Here is a 27,039-nt window from a genome sequence, read left to right on the forward strand (position 1 = left end):
GTTTTCATTAACATCCCAACCGCATTTCTCATACAACACTACATACTGTCTCTCTCTCATCCTATTTTAAGATCTAATATAAAATTTAATTCCTTACACATAAATTATATCAATATTTAAATAATTTGGAACTGAAATTTCAATTTTCTTTATTTACGTTGAACTTATTATCTCGTTCAAATTAAATCAATTTATAAGTTTCTGATAATACTAAAGACTATGTTATTTTAAAATGGTAAGAATTAAAATAGGATATTCTAATTTATAATAATAGAATCTAATGATAGTTTCTAGATTTTTTGACATGCTAGGAGATATATTCTGATATTTCATAATAACCTTCATTTTTAGAAAATATAAAAAAAATTCATACCGGAATCCTCAAATCCGCATATTTTAATGATTTATTTTCATAATTATTATTTGTTTTCATAAAAATATAATACAAATAAAATTAATGTGAATGTCATATATTTAAACGCATGATCTGACATCTAATATTCAATTTAGTATATGTGAAAAAAACCCCAATTGGCAATATTATTTGGTTTTATAAATTCGTAGCAAAAAAAAATTATTTAAAAAAAATAGATTAAAACACTTAAAGAGGAAAATGGCAAATAAGAATTATTTTAAGAAAAATTTATCTTTATTTAATTAAAAAATAATTGTTCGTTTTTAATAAATTTATATTTTTCCAAGATAATTAAATTTTTACTTGTTGGTTTTGTATAGCAAGCTAAATAAATGCAAATATATGAAATATGGCAATTAAATGTTTGAGATTTTATTTTGAAAAATATAAAATTTATATTAGTATTTAAAAAAAAATTTTTTTTAAAGGCGTTAAAATTTGGAATGTTTTGTAAAAAAAACAGTTAAACCTAAAAAAAAATATAATTTAAAAAGGCAGAAAGGATATAAGGCAAAAAGAACATAAGCTAAGAATTCCACTCATAGTTTTTGTAATATTTATGATTAAAAAAATATATTTATTCGTTTAAAAATAATATGCTATATAAATTTATGCGTATTTTATAATTATTGTCAAAAAAAGTTGAGTTTCGGTGATTTAGTTCTATCATTCCTAGAGATATAACTTCCAAAGAGTCACCATATCAGCTGACTTTCATCAAAATTTATAAAAATATATATATAACTATGCTTAAGGAATATATCCACAATTTTTTATTTTTCCTTTCAAATTAAAAAAAAATATATAATATTTCTCGATGATAATTCGTCTATTTAAAAAAAATACTATTAATATTTTTGATTTTGTTTTTCTTGACGCAAGTTTATCAATCGTAATTTACGTTTCGGCAGAGGCATATAGAGAGAATCATTCCGAATATCTTTAGATAAGAATTTTGAGAAAATTTAATAATATTACAGAGCAGTATATATTTTTAAAAAAATTTAAATCTAAAATATCGGCTCGATTTGAGCCGATTTTTGAAACGGCTAACTCAATATTTTATCCAGAAAAATATTATGCAAGCTTGAAGATTTTGGTCGTTGGACATCTATTAGCGAAATCTTGAGATTTAGGCAATATTTTTTTTCTGGATAAAATATTGAGTTAGCCGTTTTTTAAATCAATTCAAATCGAGCTGTTTAACAACACCACAAAAAATAATTAAAGTTAACAGTATCAGTTTTTATAAAAAAATAAATAGTACATTCTTGATTTTTTTTTTAAATCTTTCAATTTCCCTTAATCTTTTTAAAATGTGTTTTCATTTCAAACCCGTTGAAAATAATCGTCAAAGCCAAAGAAAAAACTCTAAAAATTTTAAAAATTGCGTTATTCCGAAACTAGGCTTGAAATACGAAAATCATCTAATTGATATAACTCAAATATATACGACACCAAAAAAAGTAATATTTAGATAATTTACAAAATCAATTTAAAAAAGCCCCAAAACTATATTTTATAATAGCACAAAATTCAAATATTAGTAACGTTTAAATTATCCATGCTTTGTTTAAATAACCTACTAGTATAAGGCCAAGTCCAAAATCTTTTTTTTTAAAATTCGAATTGTTTTAAAACTCTAATGAAATCGAATATAAAACTTTTGAAATATTCTAGACTTAGCCCAAGGAAAATTTTTTTTACTTCCAAAAATGCGATTCCTAAGCCTACGCTTATCAAAATAATGGATTGATTGTTGACCCAGGATTTAATGGATTCCCAACACCCCTAAAATAATATAAATATATTTGTGGATATATTGTTATTTAAAAAATTTTAAAAATCTTTTTGTTCATATTAGGCCTATTCGAAAACGAGTCGAATATGCATTATTTCAATTCGATTCGTTTAACGAATAACATTCGTATTCGTACGAATAATAAAATTTACTTGTTTGTATTCAATTCAAATTTTTCGTTATTTTTAAAAATAATTAAATAATTCATATGATAATATAATTGATAGAATTTTTTTTTATTGCACATCTAAATTTAAGTGGATAAAATTATTATTAATATTCTGATGAAAAAGAACATGTGCAAGTTATTGACGAAATCAAAATGTATATTAACTTAAATAATAATGCCAAGCCAATTTTTCTTGACAAGATATGCGATTTTTTGTCAGAAAATTAGTCCCAAGTTATATATGAGTAATGGCTAAATGTCGGCCAATTTGGCCTAATCTTCAGGCGTCTGCCGGAGAAAATCCATTAATATTAAGATGTTTTAAGTTATATTAGTTTTTCCCAAATTTGAGCTGCTATCTTTTTAAGAAAACTCCCGGGCTAAAGTGATAGACTTCGGCCAAAAACTTGGTCTAACCGGCTAAAAATATGGCAGTTTGTACCTTGTTAATCACATCACGTCAGATTCTGGTTATCAGCATAGAAATGACAAATGATTAAATTTTATTTAAAAAACATTAATAATTATTCTAAATAATTCAAATAAAACGAATTATTTGTTTATTCTAATCAAATTATTATATTCGTATTCGAACAAAATATATAAATACTGTTCGTATTGTTATTATTCAAATTGAATTATTCAAAACGAATCAAATATTCAATTAGTTTTTGAATAGAACCGTATCTACTAAGGAATTATTTGTAATCAAATTAGAAAGCCTTTTTTAAAAGTTTTTGTTACCATATTTTAAAATAATAAGTTATTTTTTTCATTATTTTATTATAATAATTAATTGTTTTAATTAAATATCTAAATGATTTTTAACTTAATTCGGTTCTCTGATTGAAAGTAAACTAATTAATATTTTAAAAATGTAATGAAAGAAAGTAACCTTGCTATAATAATAACCCGGAGTCTGAGCCCGACACTTGGGTATATCCGCTATAACGAAATCATCAATATCTCGCTTCTGCATAACACAACATGTTTGAGGATGTTTCCAACTGGGATTGGCGGCAGCCCAAGGTGTATTTTTAAAATCTCCAGGGCCGTATATTCCGCAGCAGGTAGCCTGATAATTTATGAATTAAGAATAAAATATAGAAATTTAACAATACTTTTATAAATTAATATAAATGGTGTTATGTAAGATTGATTAATTTAGTTATATTATGTAGTGTTTGTGTAGTTACTAGACAAAAACTGTAAACATATAGAGGCCGTTATGAAATAAATGATATGCCAGATAATATAATCACCTAATTTATATTCAAATAAATTACATTTTTCTTAGTCCATACTACTGATATCTAAACTTTATAATCGTTATATAATATTTGAGCTCGTCGGGGTTTACAATTTTCACGTTGCGTTTAAAATGGTCAAAGAATTGTAATATTAAAAGATAGGAAGCCAAAACTGTCATATTTTAACATGCAATAGTTATTCTTTTTAATAACAACTTGTTTTTAATCCTATAATATTATTCTAAAAATCAACTTTTACCGTATCTCATTTAATATACTAACTCCTTTCGTAGCAAATTGATATCTGATTATATTTTTACTCTATCAATGTCAATACTTTCCAATAACTTTTCGAAAAGCATCCATTGGCGCCCCATCCTATCATGGTTCTCCTCTTATTCTCTTTATCGGATATGAAGTCTAAGTGCCTAAAGTCCTTTAAAAAAGGAACAACAAATTGTTTCGATTGGTTTAGGTCAGTATTTTTTTGTTGACTTAATCCAATGCCAAATATTTTTATTAATATATTGCTTAGATCTTTAAATGAATGCCATACAGGAAGTTCCTCTTCTATTTGATACAAGCCTTGTGTCTTCAAGGTCATAATAAACAGTTCGTTCGAAGTCCAGTTCCTCTTATTTCATTTCCAGTTAGATTTAGGAGTAAAGGGTAGTTGCGAATTGCCTCTCACGTTATATTTTATAAAAAGTGGTCATATAAGGTTTTCTGTAAATTAGTTCAGAAATGCCTTTAATAGCATCCATAAGTTTGTTCTTGCCTTTTTTTAATATACTTTCCTAAATACGGTAATTACTCACATCTTGCTATGGTTTCCTCTGATAATAAAGATTTAGAGTTTACTTTATTTTCCCAAGAGGGAAATCTAGCAAGCCGATCCTATTTCCTCTTACCATAGTTATTGATTATTTGGTAAAAAGTCAAATGAATGTCATGATGACAGCTCTTTTGCGGTCCTATACCTAACGTCATTTCAGCTTTTTTTCTATATTTAAATAAATTCGGGCCGGGCTAGAAAATATTAGGCCCGATGCAGATCACTAATTTAATGAATTGCCTAGTTCATATTTTAATGTAAATTTGAGAAATTGTGTTTGTTTTCTGATCTAAACAGAAAAAAAATACTAATGGCAACGAATGGCTAGACGCTATTCCAAGTAGGAAAGGGAAGATGTTATTCATGAACGACGAGTTTCAAATCGCCATTGGCCAGGTTGTTTTATTTCTTTGGTTAACTCTTGTGTTTCATGTAGCAATTAGGTAGACCCATTTAGTAGGCATAACTTCTCTTATCTTAAATATAGCGGCCACTTTTAGCGGCACGAAAATCTTAATAAGTTGATAGGTAAATCTTTAATTTCTAACAATTTTCCAAATAGTTTGGAGCTCTTAGGCCTTTTAAATGAGGATATTAAGCGTCCTGATGGCATATCTTTCGCGTACTTCTTATGAAGGGGGGAAGGCGTGTTGGGATGTGGTTAGCATTGCCTTATTTTCGTCTAATTGAAATTGTGACCTCTTGACTTGAGACTTCAAGAGGTCAAAAAGTCTAATAATAGGTACCTGTTAAATTTTTTCATCTCTATTTCCCTAATCATTAGTATTTTGGGAAATCCCGCTCCCCAATCCCTAAAATTTTTAAATCTATTAGACCACATATAAATATGAGGAAGGTCCCTTTTCCTAAAACAAAAAAACGCAATTAGAGATTCCAAGAGAAAATTATAAGTGTTTCTTTAAAACACTTTCTTATACTAGTTTCCCATTTCCCCATAATATGTATTGCACAAGTTCTACTCCCATAATTATTTAGTCTTTCAATTTTTCGGCATATATTGAACCATCATAGTCACATTATTTATTTAATTTATTCACATTCGAGATGTGAATTTTTGTTAATTTTATACTTTACTTATTTGTTATATAACTTACAATACAAGTATTAATATGAACATTTCTATATATTTTAGCAACTTATAAAATTGTTTAATTTTGGCCGTAATTATTATTTTTATTAAAAATTTTATCAAAATATTTTTTACAATAATTACGACAAGTTAAACAATTTTATACGGAAGTTGTTAAAAATATTTAAAAAATGTTTTACAACTAATCATATTAATAGAGTAATATCATATATGTGTTAGAAATATAATTATTACTGGAAAATATGAAACAAATATATTAATTAGGTGTCTATTTATTTTAAACTATATTAGCATTAATTATTCGTTTTATTAAAATATACAAATTTCATATTAAAATAAAATATAAAAGGATTTCATCATTATTAACTTTGATAACAATTAAATATATAAACGAATATAGTTAAGAAATAGCTTGAAAAAATTGCCAAAAAAATTAATTAGGATTCCCCCATAATAAAAAAAATTAAATATGTATGCTATCTAGATCTACGTTAAGTCCAATTAAAAGGTAAGCGAGCCAATAAATTGTACGGAACAAATATAAATATATAAAAAGGTTCTGAAAGCATCAGTTGTATAAGAAACTGTATGTGATATTATTTCTAATAATACATTAAATGAATAGACAAAAAATTTAAATATTTAAACTATACATCAACAAAAATTTCATTTAGCTATTTTTTAAAATTTCCGTGTATAAAATTGATTATACATAATCACAACGCAAGAAAACGCATAAACCTCAGGTTTGTACAAAAAAAATCTAATGTGTTTTATAAGCAACGTGAAAAGAACAAGCTCACTCGGCCTCTAAAATAACACATCAATCAAAAAGGTTATTTTTTCTAAAGAAATCTTAAATTATTATTTTGTATATATATTTTTTATTTAAAAAAAATTATAATATGATTCTCTTCTGCTAAAAAAATGATAATGCACTATTTCACATGATATAAAAACTGGTTAAATAAAATAATAGCATATTTTTTTTAAGTTGGTGGGTATGAAATAATTCTATCTGTTGGTCAACTCTTAACCACTATTTACATCAATCTAGAGATAATAATCGATGTAAGAAAAGCGAAAAAAATCAGGCCTAAAAGAATTGAGCATAATAGAATAAATAAGATCTTAAAAATAATAAATTTTTAATTTTATACCAAAACGTGAAGGTAATCCATAGATTTTGAGAGAGTATTTTTGCCATCGTCTGCTCCATAAAGTCTCGCGATGTTCTCGCGCATTTTAGTGTTTACTTTGGCCTTTATCTTTTTTTCAAGATTAAAAAATATTATAAATCAGTGGAAATATTCAATATTATAACTTTTTCTGGTAAAACAAATATAACATTTAATGCAAATATATCAGCAACAAAAATATTATTCATAAAGGTTTTAAAAAAATTAAAATTTAAGAAAACTACTAATTAGATTATATTTTTTATGATTGGATTTGGATGTAGTGATGTTGTTAAAAGACTCGATTTTACTGATTTTAAATTAAGATTTTAGCCAAAATAATATTAAGCAAAGCATCGAGATATGTCCAGATTTTTCTACCATCTACGAGCTAAATCTCCAGGCATGCAATTTTTTTAGCTAAAATATTAGGTCAGCGGTTTTCAAAAATCCAGCTGTTTAACAACCAACGGATGTGAGATTTGAAAATTCAAATTTTAAGTTTCGGATGAGAATAAATAACGTCTCTTCCCTTCAAATGTTAATAGGCCAAATTAAGATTAAAGTATTATTTAAATAAATTAAGATAAAATAATTTAAATGGTTTTTTATTGATTTTTTACAAGGTATATTCAATTTAAAAAAATAATCAACGCCAAAATATATCTTAACTCTCTTTTATTATCTAATTCATTCAACAGTTTTACAAATATTTACTTATTTAATTTTCTCCCAATATAAACAATTCGTTACCTAGGTAGGGGGTGGGATTATAACAAATAACACATACTTTTTAAATTGCAATAATGATAATACTTATTTGCTTTTTTTAGCTTCATAATTTTTTGACTTAACAATATTATGCAAATAATTTGGGTCATTTTTTATGAGAATACCGTTTTGAGATATCCCTATTTTTGAACATTTTCGTACATCCACAAATTTTTAAAAGTTTTGATTTCAAATTCAAAGTGAATTAATAATTTGGGTTAAAAATTGTTTTAATATGATATTTAATAATATAAAAATATTTTGAATTATTCCGTGTAAAAAATAATTTTCATTTAGAAAGATAAATTTAAAAAAAAGATGATTTTAGAACTTCTTAAAATAATTATCGTTTTAAGATAGATCAAGGTTTATTTAAAATAAGTCATTAAAATAAAGACATCTTCAATTTGAGACATAAAGCATTTAATTCTGTGTTGTCATTAGCTTCATTCATTTGAAATTTTTGAACTAAAAATCTAGACCAATTTTTTTTATCGAACATTAAACCACAACACATGTAATCAATTAGAAAATCGTTAGGGATATATTAGTAATAGGTATAACTCACATATACTAAAACGTTCAGAAAAATTAGAATAATTGCACTTATTTAAAAAGGTTGCTCACTATCAACAAGTACTTATAGAATTTTAAAATCATTTTCAGATAAACAGGAAATAAAATGAGAAGATAAAGAAAGTAGATGACTTTTTATAGCTCTTAAATGATATGGAAGAAAATATCGAAAGATAAGGATTAGAATTAATTTACTTTTTGAACATAACATTTGAGAGATAGCGAAAAGATAAAAATAAAAATCCTATAGGGATTTTTTTAAATAAAAGATTTCGGGTGTAAAAAATAAATTTAATTTTATTCTTTAGTCGATCAGATGCTTCAAGATGGCAGACAAAAAAAATATATTTATGATTACAATGATAATATAGGATCATAGAAAAAAAATTCATTTATTTAGTTATGTTTTTAGACGGCTAAATTAGAGAGATTGCGAGTAAGAATGGATTTTTAACTATCCAATGTCTAGAATTAATCAGAAACATATCGAGAAAAGTGGGGGAAGGGTATTAATTAATATTAAATAGAGAAAGAATATCTGAAATTCTGTGGTCATTTTTAGAAAATGATTGCCTTTCAAATTGCAAAAAAAAAAACTAAAATATCGCGTAGATGTGTTTTTATAAATATAATAAAATGACTGAGAATAATTACTTCTGATCTGTAAACCGCGGCAAGCACACCTATCGTTATTTGAGCGGCTAAAATCACCAGAAGAAGCAAGAAATACTAAAATCAATAATAATAAAAAAAATATAATAATCCCATATTATATAAAACAATCACTTGTTTTTATATTCATTCATTCTTTTCTTTCTATTTTTATTTGTTTCGATCTCAATTTATATGTTTATATAAATAATAAGTTCACGGAGACAAATCAAATGTAACATGGTAACTTTTATTTTATTTCTTTTAAAACCATTTTCTACTTTATCATTGACTTTCAAACATTATTTAAAGTTTTTAATTTTAGGTAAAAAAAAAAAATACTTTTTTTAAGTTTTCCTAAATCATCAAAAAATTTATTTATTATCAGACATGCAGGCCCGTTTTGGAACCCGGTTTGAAAGATAGCATGATTTTAAGAATCCGGTCCGACACGATTTAAATAGTTTTTTTTGATCATATCAATTAATCAGTTAGAAAATTATATAATGGAGCGTATAATATTAATTTTAATGCTCATATTTCAGATTTCCCTTAGTAAGAATTAGCAAAATAAAATTTGATAATTCCGAGATGCATCGGAAAACGATGAAAAATACAGCTCAAAATTGCCGGACTGGCCCTAAATTTGGCTCCTACAGATCTCTGTTAGTTGTACAATACAAGTTAGCAAAAATGATAAGCTTTTGTTAAAGGATTCCCAGAATTCGTTTCGCCAATCCCTCCTCTATTCCATTAAAGTTGAAGTAACTTAGAATTGAACTAATTTTGTTTGATCCAAAGTAAATAAAAAAGAATCTGATCCATGCCCCACCTGGAAAGATTTTTTTTCTTCTTCTGTAGAAATAGATTAGAAACCGAAACTTTTCACGCGAATTAGACTCAAGCCATCTGGGCATTGTTGTATTCTCATAATGTAAATAATTTCTCTTAACAGATGTATTAACTTCGAAAGAGCACATTTGTTAGTATATCTTTTAAGGATATAATAATATATTTAAATAATATAAATAAATATATAGTAAATTAATATAATAAATTGAGCATATGATTTAAAAGAATTATGAGTTTTCATAGTTTGCCCTTCAGTTTTTCTTCTTCCATCTGAATATTCCTCTCTTGTTTTTAATTGCTTTTCTCATCGCCGATTCTGTGATTAGGGTTTGGTTCTTTTGTTGACTTCCATCTGAATATCCCTCTCTTGTTCTTAATTGCTCTTCTCATCGCCGATTCTGTGATTAGGGGGTATCAGTCATTGAGAATATGAAGCTGAGGTAATTGGATTTTATTATATTAAGGGCTAATCTTTGGCGTAGGTAGTAACCCTCGTTGGGATCTTCGGTCCTAGTAGAGATCCGTTTCCCCAGCTCTTTAAAGAAGGCCAGGGCATGAGAGCCGAACGACGTTAGAGTCGTGGCGATTAGTGGTAGGAATGTGTAATTGGCCGGAAGCGATGGCGAATACTTAGCGAGTTTATTATACTAACAAATGTGATTATTTTTTAAATTGACATATTAATAAAAATACATTATAATATTTTTAATTATTATTATTACATTGAAAAAGAAATTGTAAAAAAAGGATCATTCATTGATTATTGTAAAAATTGATGTTCAAATTATGTTATAAGAATAAAAATAAGAAATATGGTTAAAGGCGATACTCTTAAATTCAAATAAAATATATGATAATTTAAATTAAGTTTCGATAATTATATTTGGAGAATTCACATTGCAATGGACGTTGCTTATTATTTTTATTCGACTTATGAAAGGCAGCATATCCATAAGTGATGGAATGACCCGAGACGTTATGTATAAAGGTTGAGGGTTGTAATTGTAATATGTAATCTTCAATTGTTAGAAAGATTAAGTATAAAAAAAATAAGAAATCCTTTTTTTTAGAGAATTATGGGAATCCCTTTTTATATAAAATAGTTTAAAAAAAATATATCTTGAAAGGCATATGATTTTTTTTCTTTGCATCGTATTTCAAATGGTATCGTGCAAATTAATCAGCTATAATTTATAAAATGCAAACTAGTTTTCGAAAACGCTTAATTAGGTTTGCGCTATTATACTTCAACTTGTTCCAGAAAAAGAAATATATGAATTTTAGGTTTAGATAATATAATTTTTAAAAATCTTTCTAATCTAAACCCAGTAATGGAGAATGTGTGCGATCTATTTTTATAATCGAATTCGATATAGCAATTTATACTTCATTTATTTCCTACTTTATTTTTTTTCTTCATTTATTTATTTCAGAAATCTGCAGGCCCATTTGGGAGCCCGTCCCGATATGACTTAAAATATCCGGACCGGGTTTAAAAATTTAAAAATCCGTGTCGGGCCGATTTTTAAAACTATCTTGTAAGATTATATCAATTTAAATCGATGGGAAAATCTTATGAGCTCGTCTCTCGTCTATTTAGTTAGTATTCATATTGATTATCATTTAGGTTAATTGTTTTTTATTTATTTATAAGAATCAATAAGTTTTATGTTTTAATATTGTATTTTTTTTTGATATGTAACAACAGATAAAGATAATAATAATTTTAAAAAAATATGTTTTTTAAAAAATTGGTTTGGCAAAGGGGAAAAAATATATTAAAACAATTAATATTGAGGTTGATAAAGCAAACGCTTTGGTATTTTTGATAAACACATAAGTTCTAACTACATCTCTTTTTTAATAGAACTATCCGACCGCACTCGAATCTCTCAAACGTACATTCCCTCGGCCTCGACTAGGGCGGATCATGATTTCATAATTCGGCCCACTCTTGATGCTTTTACAAAAATCCATAATTCCTCTAACGCTTATATATTTTTTTCCCCTTTTCCTTGATAAATAATTCTTTTTCTCTACTCAATCCAAATTCTATTTTATGGGGGATTGAAACTATATCCCAAAAAAAGTTTGGATCATATCGGGCTCAAATTTTTGAAAAATTACGGTCAGTAGCTTATATTAATTTTCATATAAAAATTTCAGAAAACAATGAGGACCATTAAAATTTATCCAGGAATATAATTCTCCATAGTTTTTTTAAGAAGAATATTTTTATATTACCCCTAGATCTTAAAAATTAAACGAAATATATGAATATTTATGTATCCTCTTTTGTAAAAAAGGTAATTTAAAAAGATAAGAGCAATGTAATCCCAGAAAGATAATAAATCGAAAGAAAGAAATCAAAAAATATTAGGCGCCACCGAGATTTGAACTCGGGATCTCCTGTTTACTAGACAGGCGCTTTAACCAGCTAAGCCATGGCACCGTTATAAATAAAGGTTTTAAACTTCGGTTATACCCTAACACAGGTGTGAAAAATTTTGAAGTTTTTGATGTAATTAAATATATCAATATTTTTTATTTGATCTTATAATTATAAATATTCTATCTTTCCAAAGACGATTTAATGAGATGTGTAAAAGTTAAGCTGCTGCCAATTAAATTAGACTAAATATTGAAAATTGACAAATACTATAAGTGATTTAATTATATGTGTAATCAATATAATACTTTCTAACATGTTAAAAATATTTGAAATTTTTCATATTTAATCAAAATTTATTAGGTTAAGATTAGCTAAATAACCCTTATACCGTTTACCAAAATGAAATAAGGCAACTAAGGGAATAGAAATAAATAATTGTTAAAATTATATCATACGTTATGATTTTTGTTTATTTTTATAAAGGTAAACAAATCATTTATTTTATTTAAATGTGTAATTAGTTATCAATTTATATTCTCAGAGTAAACATTGCTAATTAAGATGTATCATATAATATAATAACTTCAAAAATCGGGCATGGCAGGCTTTAAAAAAATATCACAAAAAAATTCTAAAAAAATGATGTTTTTCTCTCGCATTACTAAAATTAATAATCAAACTTATCTATGATAAGGTTAAAGCTATCAATGATTACTTCATTTATCTTTATAATTAAAAATTTCAACCCGGTCCATGCTTTAAATAAGAATTCGGGGTCGAGCCTAAAAATTTCTTAATAGTTCGGACCGGATTTATAAATCTAAAAGCGAGCCAGGCTCGGACTAGAAAAATTGAATTCCAAGGGCTCTACTAACTCCCGGTTTGTATTGAAATAATGCGTAAACGAGAAATAAACTATGTTGAAATTCCTATTAAAGAGTAGTATAACCGAAATCTTTACCGTTTTTTATCATGTCATGGCCTAGTTTTCTGCTAGTTTTCTGGAAAACATACCAAATTATTCAGTCCAATTTTTAAAACTTATTTATTTTGAATAATTGATTTTACAACAATTAATTGATTACTATAAAATCTATATTTTAAATCAGTTAGGCCCTGATTCTGTAAAAAAAAATTCCCAACCCACTCCGGGCCTGAAGGTCTTTTAAAAAAATAATTCCCCTTAGTAATCATATTAGTATTATAAATTCTTATTTTCAGGTAATTTTAAACCGTAGCCTTTAAATAAACTAAAAATATAATAAATATTTGTATCCTCCTTTGTCATAAAAGAAATTGTTCAAAATAAAATTTTAAAAAAAGGGGAACAATGTTTTGTATAAAAATAACGAATTATGTGAAAGAATAAAAAAACAAAAAAATATTAGGCGCCACCGAGATTTGAACTCGGGATCTCCTGTTTACTAGACAGGCGCTTTAACCAGCTAAGCCATGGCACCGTTATTTTATTTGATCTCAAGATTACAATTAATCTTTTCAAATAGAATATATATACCTTGCGCATAGATTAATAGAAATGAGATATGTAGGTTAATTTTCTGATCAAATTAGTGCTAAAAGTTGTATTGAAAATTTTGAAAATACGATAATAGAATATATGTAATCAATACAATATTTTCTTCATATTTAATTAAAATTTATTTGGTAAAGGTTACCGTTTTCACCAAAATAAAATATAAAAAACAACTCAGAGAATAAAGAATAGATAAATTATTGAAAAAAATTGTTACAAATTATATTTATTAAATTAATTAACCAAAAAACCCGATCATTATAAAGGTAAACAAATCCTTTATTTTATAAACGTGTAGATAATTAACTTATTTTCTAGAATAGTAAACATTGCTCTAGGTTTAAGATGCATTACATAATACCTTCCGCTTCGTAATAACATAATGCATGGATGGCATAACAATTAAAATTGTGAATATACTTCATAAAATAGGTTAATCGATATCTTTAAAAATATTTTTCCAATCGAAAGAGTTCTAATTTAAGCATTTTTTCAAATGGTAGGAACTTTCATAAATAATATCGAAAATAAACAAAAAATAATTTTAGTATTGAAATTCCTATAAGGAATGGTAAAAACCAGAAGTCTACTGTTTTTAATAAGGAGCTAAGGCTTAATTCCATAAAAAACACCAATTTTTTATTTTTTCTTTCTCAGCGCCGCTTATAATATTTTCTAGTTAGGCCCGGCCCGAAATTTAAAATTATCATAATTTATCAATTTATATTGAATTTATTATGTAAAATAAAAATTTTTGATTTTATTTATTGAAACTAAACGCCATATAACATATATGTCTTATTTTGAGTAATTATAAAAATTAATTTCTATATTTAAATAAATTCAGGTCGGGCCGGGCCAGCAAATCTTTTTTAAAAAATTCCGGGCCGGGCCGAGCTTGAAAAATTAGGCCCGATGCAGATCACTAAATTTCCACTTACAATATAAAAATTATACTTTCCTTAATCCAAAATTTTCTTCAATATTTTAGGGTAGGACCTGTTTCTAAAATAAGAATTCGGTAGTCGCGGATCAAGCAGGACTTAAAACGCTTTAAATAATTTTAACTATTTTTAGCGCTGCGGTTCTCTCGAACCTATTATTTTTATATTAACCTGTCATATATATTAAACATGACTATAATAATCAGAGACCTGCAGGCCCGGCCCTAAACCCAATTTTTTAAATATACCCGGGCCGGGCCTAAAAAAAATTTTTTTAAACATATCCGGGCCGAGCCGGGCCTAAAAAATTTTTTTTAAATATATCCGGGCCGGGCCTAAGATTGTTAAACCCGGGCCGGGCCTTATTATTTTTTATAAAAATTTTTACATTATGAGTTAATAGTTATAAGATTATATTATATTATAGTTATGATTAATATAATATTGGGTGATGGTTAACACTACTTAACAACACACAGATCGATCTAATTATTAATTTCCTCAAATTTATTCAAAGTATTAATATATTTTTTTATAATTCATATCTAAATTTTTACAACATATTTTACCAAAACAATCAAATAAAGGAATATCTTAAATAAGCCCCAATATTAAAGTATTATTAATATATTTTTTTATAATTCATATCTAAATTTTTAGAATATATTTTACCAAAACAATCATAAAGGAATATCACTTCTTAAAGTTTGTAATACCTTTCAAAGCGAAAAGGAGAAATAAAACTGATTTTACTTAATATAAAGCATTTTTTAATTGAAAAATTTGTTTTACACAAATATCATTTTATTTCTCTTTTTCTCTGTCCCAAATTCAAGCAATTACGTATGTAGTCAGGGACAGATCGCAAAACGGAAAACTATATAAAAGAATATATTAAATTACAAGAGGCTCAGGAAGTAAATGAAATACCATCGACCAGTCAAATTACGACTGTTGTTAAACAAACTGAATCGTTTTATGACAAATGGGGCGATGGTAATTCTGGTAATATGTCAATACCCGATGATGAATATTATAATTACATAAATAATAGATAAAACATTTAAGGTGGATAATTTCTTAGAGTGGTGGGCGGCTCATCAAAGCGAATTTCCAATTTTAGCAAAATTGGCAATTCCTGCTTTAAGTGCAAGCTGTGAGCGGAATTTTTACACTACTGGGAGAATTCTTGAAGAAAGAAGAAGTAATCTTCAACCTGAAAAGGTAGATATCTTCTCTTTCTTCATGATAATTTGTGAATTTTTAATATCTTTCTTGAGTATAGGGTTTCGTCAATCATGCTGGTTTTTTACTTTGCAAACTGTCAAATATTTATTGCATTTATTATATTTACCTTGAGTCATGAAAGTTTTTAATCCAACATTTTTCATTATTTTTTTTTACAATATTATATAATACAATTATCTTCTTTTGTTAAAAATTTATATTATAAAATAAATTATATTAATATTGTGCAATTAGATTATATTTTCAAAATACTATTTATTATACATGCATTTTTTTAAATAGCGATTTATTTTTATTTTATAAATTAAATAGTAAATTAAATACAATATATTATATTCTCAAAATATTTTCCATTTTTATAAATAGTTTTATTTTTTTTAAATGTAATATAAAATATAGTATATGGCAAATATTATTACCATTTTTATGAATATTAGTTTTATTTTTATAAATGCAATATAAAATATAGTATATGCTCATTTTTATAAATAACAGTTTTATAATTTTTATAAATTCAATATAATATTCTCAAAATATTAGCTTTTTACATGTATTTTTTAAATAATAAGCGATAATACTCGCTGAAAAATATGGTAAAATACCTCATAGGTGAATTTTTGTATATACCACGTCGAATATAATTTTAAAAAATTCCGAGCCAGGCCTGAAATTTTTAAATCCGGGCCGGGCCGGGTCGTAAAAAATTTTTTTAAAAAATATCCGGGCCGGGCCGTAAAAATTTTTTTTTTAAATATCCGGGCCGGGCCTAAAAAATTTAAAACCGGGCCGGGTCGTGCAAATGGTACCTCTGCAGGTCTCTGATAATAATTATAAATACTAAGTACAGGTTGGTCTTGGTGGCCTACTAGGGTACCGTGATTATCTTTGATTGTTTTAAACTACAAGTCATTCAATCCGCTTCTCCACAATGAGGGCATAAAAATACTTCAATATTTAAAATTTCAGATTCTCCATCAAATCATCTTCCTATTTCCACATCAAATAAATATTGAGTTGTGGAGCGTTAGAATACAAAATACTATTAATATTTTCGCATCGAGCACTTTAGGATATTAGTCAATGATAAGAAAATTGGATGGGGGATATACTCAAAAGTTTGACATTTAAACCCTGAGTATACTCTTCGCGTTTAAAGATTAGGATATTTGCTTACGAGGCCAACAAAGTATATCAAAAAACTTCATTAAGATAAAAAAACTAAGAAATAAAATATGATTAGGTAAAATTTTGTGTTTTCATAATTATACTTTTATATTGATATCTTCGAAAAAAAAATTTGCTTTTATTTTTTCAAAATTGATAAAAACTCCTCCTTATTTTCCTATTTCTAAAAGAAATGAAAAAATCTCAAAGAAAAAAATTAACAGACCTGCAGAGTTCGAAATGGCCAAGTGTAATATCATATTCTATTCAAAAAGTGAAACATAATCTACATTCTGGAATATCATATGTTAATAATACCACATGTTAATCATATATATCAATAATCGATTGAGAGTTCGAAATTTGAGCCAAACATAATCCACATTCTGGAACATCAAATGTTAATCATATATATCAATAATCGATTCTCGTCATCTTTGTTGTTACAAAAAGTATAAACACTCGACAGATATAGGGTATGGTTTATATAATATAAATTTAAATGTTTTAATAAAATTTAAACGTTGTTTTTATTCAAAAAAATATAAATCATTGGGGTAATGTTGTAATCCCAGAAAAAATAACCAATTCTAAGAGAAAAAAAAATATTAGGCGCCACCGAGATTTGAACTCGGGATCTCCTGTTTACTAGACAGGCGCTTTAACCAGCTAAGCCATGGCACCGTTATAAAATATAAGTTTTAAACCTCGATTTTACCCGATAGCGCAAGTCATAAATTTTGAATTTTTATTATTTTACCATAATTCTGACCTTCGTTGATTTGATCATTCAAATTACATCATGATAACTTTTCAAACATAAAATATTCACCTTGTATATTACCCGTACATAACATAAATCACTAGATGACAATATGCGAATATCATAAAATAAAAGTAAAGTTGTGATATATTGAGAATTGAAAAACTACTATAGAATATAAGTAATCACTACAATACTTTCTAAACACGTTTAACAATATTTGGAATTTTTATTCATCATATCAAAATTTATTAGGTAAAGATTAAATAACCCTTATTACCATTCTATAATAAAAAATAATAATAAATTTAGAGACAACTTAGGAGAAGAGAATAAATAAAATAGTACTGAGAAGATTTCTTTCAAATTAATTATCACATTTCATATGTTATGAATTTCGAGTTACGAAAAAACTAGCTTTTTATAAAAGTAAACAAATCATTTTTTAAACGTGTATAATTAATTGACTACGAATTTCGATGGGTAAACATTACTTTAAGTTTAAGATGTATCATATCATTCATAACAACTCCCGATTCGTGATGACATATGCATGGCATGATAATTAATGGTGAGACTATATTCTGAAAATAAACGAATCAAAATCCTTAAAAATCCAATTCCCACAAAAGGTAATTCTGATTTTTTAGACATATAAATATATATATATATATAAAATTAACTAAAATAATTTTTATAAAATATATGGGCATTTGAAAATACTATTTAATAAGGAGTAGAAGGTACCCAGCCAAGATCTTTAATATTTTTCAGGATAATGCGTTAGTTGATTGATTAAAGCTCATCTCCTGGTCAAGCTTTTTTTTATCAATACACTTCTCTTCTCATTAAAAATTTATTAGTTTTTTAAAAAGAAACACCAAATTTAATGAAATATAAAAAAATTTCAAATTTTTAGAGTTTTATCGTGTCACCCATACTTTTCTATTCAAAAATAAATCATCACTAAAATAATGAAGGTGAGGTATTTTATTCAAATAATAATTTAAATATGCGGTTAAGTGATCAAAGATGTATGTTTTTAAAAAAGATATCTCCTCATTATATCATCATATATCATAAATGTTACAATCCTTGAATTTTCATCATTAAAACTCTTTTCAAAAAAACATAGCTGAATTTTAGAAAATAAATTATTCAAAAATAGTTGAAGTTTGAGAGAGAACTGAAAAAAAATGTGAGTAATTTGTGAATCATGGATAATGTTAATAGATTTATTAATGTTTTTTATAATAGATTTATATTGGACCGTCAGGTCATGTGGTAAAGAGATAGATGACTGTATTATATAAATCGTTTGATGTGAAATAATTGTATATATAACAACTTGTATTTTGTGCTAAAAAGTAGAATTAATGTTTTTATAAAATATATAAATAAACCTATCTGATGAACCGATTTTTATAAAAGGCTAACTCAACATTTTATCCAGAAAAATATTACGCATGCCTGAGTATTTTGCTCATAGATGGCATAAAGGTTTATCTATTAGCGAAATCTTGGTAAAATATTGAGTTAACCGTTTTTAAAATTGAATCGAAATCGGATTTGAGAAATAAACTATGATATTATGATAAGTGAATTTAAATTAATTTAATGAAAATAAATACTCTACGAAGTAAATATGGTAAAATTATATAACCTAAATATATAAATAAAATTTATCATATCCATAAGTTGATCCACCCTCCCCCCAACGTGTGTGTTGGATTTGCAAAGACCCGTATTATGTTAGTAAAATCTAAATCTGAATCATTGTATCGCAATATTTTTAAAATCAAGAACAATATTTTATTTTTTCCAATGGTGAGGTTTACATAATCTTTGTAATGTTTTATGTAATCTTTCAGTATTCCAAGGTGCGTTGGGGTTAGGTAAAGAAGGCCTTACAGATATAATGCGAGCCTTTACAAAACCAACACGTTGGGGGGATTTAGCCCTATTGTGATTTAATTTATCATGAATTTGTCTATAAAGTCGTCTTTAGTGCTGTGAAGATCGGATATGCCTTAATTTTTTATATAAAATAAAAAGAAATTTAAAAAACTACTAGAGTAAAATGCGGCTCAAGTATTAATGGAATTAAAATATTCCCCCAACGCTTAAATCTCCTGGTACAAGACTTAATATATTTGTAATTTATATATTTAAATTTAATTTAACTATTTATTAATTATACTTTTTAACACAAAATACAACACCCCCCCCCCCCCACTATTAAATGGTCAAGCTTTCTTAATGTAATAACCTTGTTGATACTAAACATTCACTCATATTCAAACATCTTCTAGAATTAGTATCTCCCCGAATATGTTCACCAGGTCAAGCAATCCGCCCTCCGTTTCTTCCCTTGTCATGGACAACAATTCGGACTCCTCCCTACTGTTGATTTGGATAGGCAGGGGTATATTCTTTACTCCGAATATATTGTCCGTTGTTGTCCATTAAGGGGTTTCTCCAACCTGGCTACTTTAACCTTCTTTAAACCCTGACATCTGGGAAATTGGGTTCTTTGTATCTACGTCGACATCATCTTTGTTGACAATGTAGCTTTATATGTTGCCATTTCCTACAACGAAAACACCTACGTTCATTAGAATACGATACTTGAACGAATGGCAGTAACTTAGCTTCTTGCTCCCGAGGGAGTTATCGATTGGTCCCGACGTGGTACGCTCCATTTGCTGCCTCCCCAAAATTTGGGTTTACTATATTAACAAATATATTTTACGAGAAGAAAATAAATTTCATAGAGGAAATTATTCGATATTTGCTTTATTTGAAGGAAAATAGTATAAGCTTTCAAGTGCAAATATATTATTTGTGGATATCATTATTAAAGTAATCGCGGAATAGAATTTATTCATTAATTATTCAAAATCGTTGTCTGAGGGATGACGCCATGCTGCTAAATTATCCAAAAATATAATTTGGAATAAATTAAAATCATATATGAAATTATTAGATTATATAAATTCGTCTTCCGAAATATGATAATTCGTTGTGTTGCGGAATAAAATATATACAACAAATTATTCGAAATCGTTTTTTCAGAAAGATGACGCCATCCTGTATTCTCCAAAAATATAATTTGGAATAAAATAAAATCATAGGAAAAATTATTCAAGTATATAAATTCGTTTTCTGAAATAGGATGATTCGTAGTTATATTTGATCGTATTCGTAAATAAGACGAATCAAACGGCGTCCTGTGGACAAAAAAGTCGCATTTCTTATGGGCTCGTAACAAAAACGATTCCAACGGCGTCCTCCTATGGACAAAAAAGCCACATTTATTTATTATCATCGGAGTAAAGTGATCCAAAAAATTTATGAAGTCATTTAAAATTTCACGAGAGGAATATCCTGTCCGGAGACATAAAAGATCCATGCTAGATATCACTAATCGCCGTATAGGTCGTTTATATATTTGGAGAATGATGTTCAACAAAGCTGTTGGAAAACAAGCGAATGTCTTATAATGTAGGATATTATGACTATTTATATATTTAAACAATGATGTTTAATATTTATAGGATTATAGTGGCCGACTAACCTGGCACAATATAAACAATAAAAAAAATTTAATTTTAATTATTATGTTGTAGCATTTTGTTCGGAATATAAGAAGGATTGACCTATTAAGGGTTGGCGTGTAGTATTTTTTTCATTTTTACATATTTTTTTATGTACTCGTATTTTGAAAAAATAATTTCTTTTAATGTTTAATTGATTTTAAAAGATTAAAAAGAAGAGAAAAAAAATATCATTGAAAATTAATTATATAAGGTACATCGCCATCAGTGGTGATACTCTTAAATTGAGAATAAAAATATTGAATCATTTTAAATATTTAAATTAAGTAAAATTTCCAAAATTATATATGAATTTACAATTCCATCTCTGGTGTCTTCAATGAATTCTACAAGAGTTTATTTTTTTTATAATTATGAAAATGTCAAATTTTGTTGCGGTATCTTTCTTATAAAATCATGTTATTTTTATGACTACATTCTTTTAAAACTATCTTTTAACATTGACACCAATCAATTTCGTTATAAAATTATAAGTTCAAAATTAATTGGCGACGTCAGTTATAATATACAAAAAAATTAGGTCTCAGTACTCTAGGAGGTAGACCTATTCAAAAACGTCGACAACGAAATTTATCATTTTTTTGGCTTCTATAAATATTAAATTATCTAATAAATTGGCTGTATTCCTATAACAGGATTATTAGAATGTTCCATCTCAATTTTTTCAACGTTTGTAAACTTCCCTAATAATTAAATTAAAACAATTGGGAATTTTATTAAATATTATAAGGCCTTAATTAATATTTTATTTCTTTTTGGTTATAAAATTAGTTTCACTATTATATTATAATATCGATTTTTATAAGATTACTGAAAAATATATAAATTGAAAATGGTGTACAAAGACAATATTTAGGAGATTCGAATATTAACTAAAGGATCCAGGCTTCCTCTACCTTATGTCTACCTAAAAAAAAATAGATAGACGATATTTCGTGACATTGACCTTACTTACCCCTCCTCAGGTTAGCTTACATCTAAAAAACATAAATAACCTCCGCAGAGGCAAATGGAAAGGTCCGATAAAATATATGCTTAAAAAAGCGTGACTATAAATATATATTATCGTGGTTTATTACGAGTACAGCTGATTATCATTCCATCGTTATTCAATTTCACTTTCTTTAAGAAAAATTCCGATAAATATTAATTTATGAAATAAAAAATTTTTTTATCGAGTTCAAATTAAAAAAAAATTTTTGAAAACCTATAGATGGTGACTTGGTTTATCTTTTTTTACCCTTCAACCCCGTCATTCTTGAAGGGTTATTACCTAGTCATCATATAAATAGATTATAATATGCAAAGAATTAATTATGAGATGATGTAAAGTGTAATAAATAATAAATAATAAATAATAGAAATATGAGACATTTTCCTAACGATAATTATGATGATAAGAGTTTTATATTTTTATATTTTATTCTTCCCATATTTTTTTTAAGTTACTCAATTTTTTTTCGTTTTTTTTTCAATTTAAAATTTATTGTTATTTAAATTTTATCTACATTTGTTTTATTTCTTTTAAAAAAAATAATTTAGATTAGAATTTTACGCAAACATATCTTTCCCAGTAGATTAGCCAAAATAATTTGATCAAAAAATAATGCAGACCCTTTAACCAGAATCCTGAGAATAATAATACAATCAATCAATTTTTTTTTCAAATGGATTTAGCCTTAACCCAAATTTTATTATGAATTTTTTAACAATTATATCAAATTCAAAACATAAGGTTTATTAAAATTTTATTGTTTCATTAATTCAAAGATTTTGAGATTCTTATTAAATAAATAATCATTTAATCCCCGACGGGTATAAGAGATAAACAAGAGTCTTTTTATGATTCATAGGTAGTTGAGTCATAATTGATTATATTCATCCTGTCCAATCTTAATATCTTCTCTTGATCCCTACTTCTTTCTCCGTTACTTCCTTTCACACCTGTTTTCCCCTTATACCCCTTTATTCAAGAGTTTTAAAATTGCCGCGAGGAAGTATAGATGATAGATTTATTTTATGAATATTTATTGCAGATTTTATGCGTCATTAAAATTGATATAAGAAAATAAAAAGCAAAAAAAAAATTAAAATAATATTTGTTAATCGAGTCGTTTATAGGAAATTATTTTAAGTTTTGTGTACCGTTATGTTAAAATTAATATAATCATGTAAATATTTCTGAGTCGAAAATCAATAATAAAGAGAAATATACACTTTAAAAAAAAAGAAAAGGGGGAATTTAAAAAATTATACATATCAGTAACCTTTTTTTAAACTAAATTTCATAGATAAAAAAAACTATACTAAATGAAATTTCTATATTTTAAAAAAAAAGTGTGATAATAGTATTATATTAAAGATATTGAGATGATTCATTTCTAATTTGAATAAGTTAAGTTTCGGATTAAGCAACTAGTTTTTAAATTCGTTATGTTATTTCGTAACTTGAGCTAAAAATGGTTGGTTCCCAAAGCCCTAAACCCCCTACCAAGTCAATAACCCCATCCCCCCACTAATGACTTAATAAAATGAATTTCTATGTATGGTGACTAAGAGGATAACCCCCAAGTTGTTTCATTTCAATGAAGTAATTTGATAACCCTTCATGCTAGAGGGCCCTCAATTTAAAAATAGGTTGTGAATCATGGTGCTCAAATTTGACCCAAATACGAGTTTTTGTATTAATAAACCCTTTAAAATGATTTTGAACAAGTAGAACCAGTTCTAGTTATTAAAAATTATAAAATGGACTCCGGTTCCTGTTCCTATAAGAAAAGAATTCGTGGTTCTACCATAAGGGTTTTGGTTTCAAACTCTACTTTAATTCTTTATGACATCCATTTCACATATTTTTTTTATAAAAGCAAATTTTTAACCATTCCAAGCATGCATTTGTTTTCTTGGACTGCTCCACAACATCCCAAAAATCCAACTAGTATGATAAAACAACCAGAACCTATAAGAAGGTAGGCACCATATTTGAGTAAAGGGTCATTGCTTGTTAAATCAAGAAGGTCTAAATAAACTTGTTTCTCTTTAGCAACAACAATGTATATTCCCAGGGCCAGCATTCCTGCCCCTGCAATCTAGAATATTAAATATATAATTGAAATCATACTGCAACAAAACTTTTATTATTATTTATATAAACAATGTTTTTTGGATTTTATTTTAAGTTTTAAGATTATTTAATATTAATAGATAGCTTACATTAATTTCCTATAAAATCTTATAAAATACATGCTTGTTAGAGTTAGAGATCTACAAAAGTAGGCAGGGCCTAATATTTTTTAAGAAAATTTGGGCTGGGTCGGGTTGGGCCTTAGAAATTTTTTAAAATATATCTAAATTTATCAATTTTATGTTAAATTTTTATATAAAATAAAAATATGTCATTTTATTTATAGAAAGTAGACATCAAATAACATATATCGTTTATTTTGAGTAATTATAAAAATTAAAATCTAAATTTTTTATGTAAAATAAAAATATGTGATCTTATTTATACAAAGTAGACACCAAATAACATATATTTTATTTTAAGTAATTATAAAAATTAATTTCTATATTTAATAAATTCAGGTCAGGTTGGGCAAAATTTTATAAAAAAAATTTTGGGCCGGGCCAGGTTTGAAAAATTAGGCCTGATGCAGAGCACTAGCTAGAGTTGCACAATGAAAGTGTGGCAACTGTGTTAAGCAAGCTGTAAAAAAACTATATTTTTTTTAGTATTTTAAAATACTCATACTTTTCACTTTTTTAGCTTTAATTTTTCATCCTAATCTAAATAAATTGATAATATAGGAAAATATTAATATAATTTTCAACAGCCACTTTATAATTATAAATTAATTAGAATGCAGATGATGAGGAAGTTGCTGCTAATCTAGAAGAATTATATGAAAAAGAAGAAAACATTACATATATAAATCAATGATAAAGTTGATATTTTTTAAGAAAAAATGAAAATCATAAAGTATAATGGAAAGCAATAGAGCTAGGCTAGATTTCCTCGAATCCATCAAACTGTACATTTAATATAGAGGAAAAAAGAGGAGACCTTCACCCATTTGTGGACAAGTTATTACTATGAGTATATATAATATTTCAAGACTATTATTTTATGTTAAATTAGTAAATTATATTGGTTGAATTATTGAACAAATAATTTTATAGCATGTTGATGTTAGTAGTAAGAATAAATTGAATGTAGAAGGTATCTTTGATGTTGTGAAAATGACATGTTTAATGTGAAGAATCATGAAATTTATTTGAGACTTGATTTAATCTTGAATAACTTCTTCATCAATCTTTTGTTATTGATCAGTCTTATAAATTGCTTCTTATTCATATTTGAACCTAATAAATTTTTCATTGCTCCATGCACCAAAGCATTTTGTACAATTATTATATACATCTTCCTATTGAAGGAATAGAACCATTTTAGATAATTGGCTACTAAATTTGGATTGGAATTCCTAATGATACAGACAAGAATTTATTATTTTCCTTTTCAACATAACATACACTGAAGTATGTCTGGAGACCTCCAGAGCTTGTTCATTCGATATACATTTGTGTTGAAAACTTCATTTATGATCCTTAAACATTTATTAATGAGTGCCTGCATTTTCCTGTTTCCCAAGTCATCAATCTCTCTTGCCCCTCCCCTATGTCAAAATGTGGAATTACATATTCTTAGCCTTGTGTGTAAAGTTATCTCTCTCATTTTCCACAATTTAAGGTATTTATATAAAGTTGTCCTTGCATTTTGGATTCTAATAAACATCGTCTTACCATTTTTTGCTATCAAGCATAAACCTCATTCATATATTAAATATTTAATTTTTTACTTTTAACAATATTTTGTTAACAACTTAAAATGTGGCTTCTTGTATGTGAGAAATTTTAATAAAAGTATTTTATACCTTAAAAAAATACAAAAGTATATTTCCTGACACTGCTAACATTTATGATATCTATAATTAATTAATTTTATAAAAATTTTAAATTAATTTTTGCACCAAAAACATTTTGTGAAAAGCAATTATTCAATTTTAAATATATTTTTTAAAACTAAAAATTATATTTCATATTAAAATATAAATTAGAACTTACCCAAAATACCACGTTAAATATTATTAATAATATTTTAGAGCATTTAGGACCAAATCCTCTTGCCATTTTAATTTGAGTATGGATTTTTTTAAATATTTTTGAAAGAAATATGGTAAAATAATATGAACGAATGACTTTTTTTATAAATATTTTAAATGAGATTTCAATTATTATTATAATAATGATGGATATATCTACTTCGAGCTGTTAAAATAAACCATCATCGACAGATTTAACAAGTAAAAAGTTTTTAATATTTATTTTTTATAATATGTGCAATATTTTAAAAAAATTTTTATTTGTATTGAATGTCTATAAAATATTTAGATTTATTTTATTTTAGGAATATTTAAAATTATCCTCAAGTTAAGATTTTAAATTGATATTGGTAATTTTTGTGATTTTAAATTTTGTCTTATGAATATTTATAATTATTTAGGCAAGGTTCATTATTTACTAATTTAAATAATTATTTTGAGTTATATCATAAAAAATTTTTTTTAAAAAAAGAGGTTGTAAATTGTCATCTTTCTCCAATGACGGCCATGAATTGTTAAATAATTTTAAATTGTTACCTAAAATTTTAAATCTGATTTTTTGTTTGAACAAAAGGTCACTCAAGATTGTTGTTTTATGGTTCTTTTGGC

The 27,039-nt window shown here is 26.2% G+C and overlaps 1 protein-coding gene and 3 non-coding genes across 5 annotated transcripts; all 4 read right to left on the reverse strand.

Annotated features, from left to right (window-relative positions):
- Nucleotides 1–769: 769 nt before the first annotated feature.
- On the reverse strand, nucleotides 770–26,514 carry LOC135926354 (CD9 antigen-like). Of its 2 annotated transcripts, XM_065462198.1 has the most exons (8): nucleotides 26,393–26,514; nucleotides 24,151–24,360; nucleotides 8,761–8,835; nucleotides 6,742–6,849; nucleotides 3,281–3,460; nucleotides 2,123–2,206; nucleotides 1,262–1,355; nucleotides 773–1,126 (listed from the first exon to the last, which is right to left on the reverse strand). In XM_065462198.1, exons 1-7 carry the CDS (start codon nucleotides 26,456–26,458, stop codon nucleotides 1,302–1,304), a joined length of 777 nt encoding a protein of 258 aa, XP_065318270.1. In that variant the 5' UTR covers nucleotides 26,459–26,514; the 3' UTR covers nucleotides 773–1,126; nucleotides 1,262–1,301. The 2 variants fall into 2 exon arrangements, with proteins under 2 accessions (XP_065318269.1, XP_065318270.1); XM_065462197.1 differs by having other exon boundaries at nucleotides 770–1,355.
- On the reverse strand, nucleotides 11,988–12,061 carry Trnat-agu (transfer RNA threonine (anticodon AGU)). Its single transcript has one exon. It is a non-coding gene; the product is annotated as a tRNA-Thr (tRNA).
- On the reverse strand, nucleotides 13,388–13,461 carry Trnat-agu (transfer RNA threonine (anticodon AGU)). The gene has a single exon. It is a non-coding gene; the product is annotated as a tRNA-Thr (tRNA).
- Trnat-agu (transfer RNA threonine (anticodon AGU)) lies at nucleotides 17,502–17,575 on the reverse strand. Its single transcript has one exon. It is a non-coding gene; the product is annotated as a tRNA-Thr (tRNA).
- Nucleotides 26,515–27,039: the final 525 nt, after the last annotated feature.

Source organism: Gordionus sp. m RMFG-2023, chromosome 3 (assembly GCF_954871325.1).
Source record: "Gordionus sp. m RMFG-2023 chromosome 3, tfGorSpeb1-WG-v2, whole genome shotgun sequence".
Lineage (NCBI taxonomy): Eukaryota > Metazoa > Nematomorpha > Gordioida > Chordodea > Parachordodidae > Gordionus > Gordionus sp. m RMFG-2023.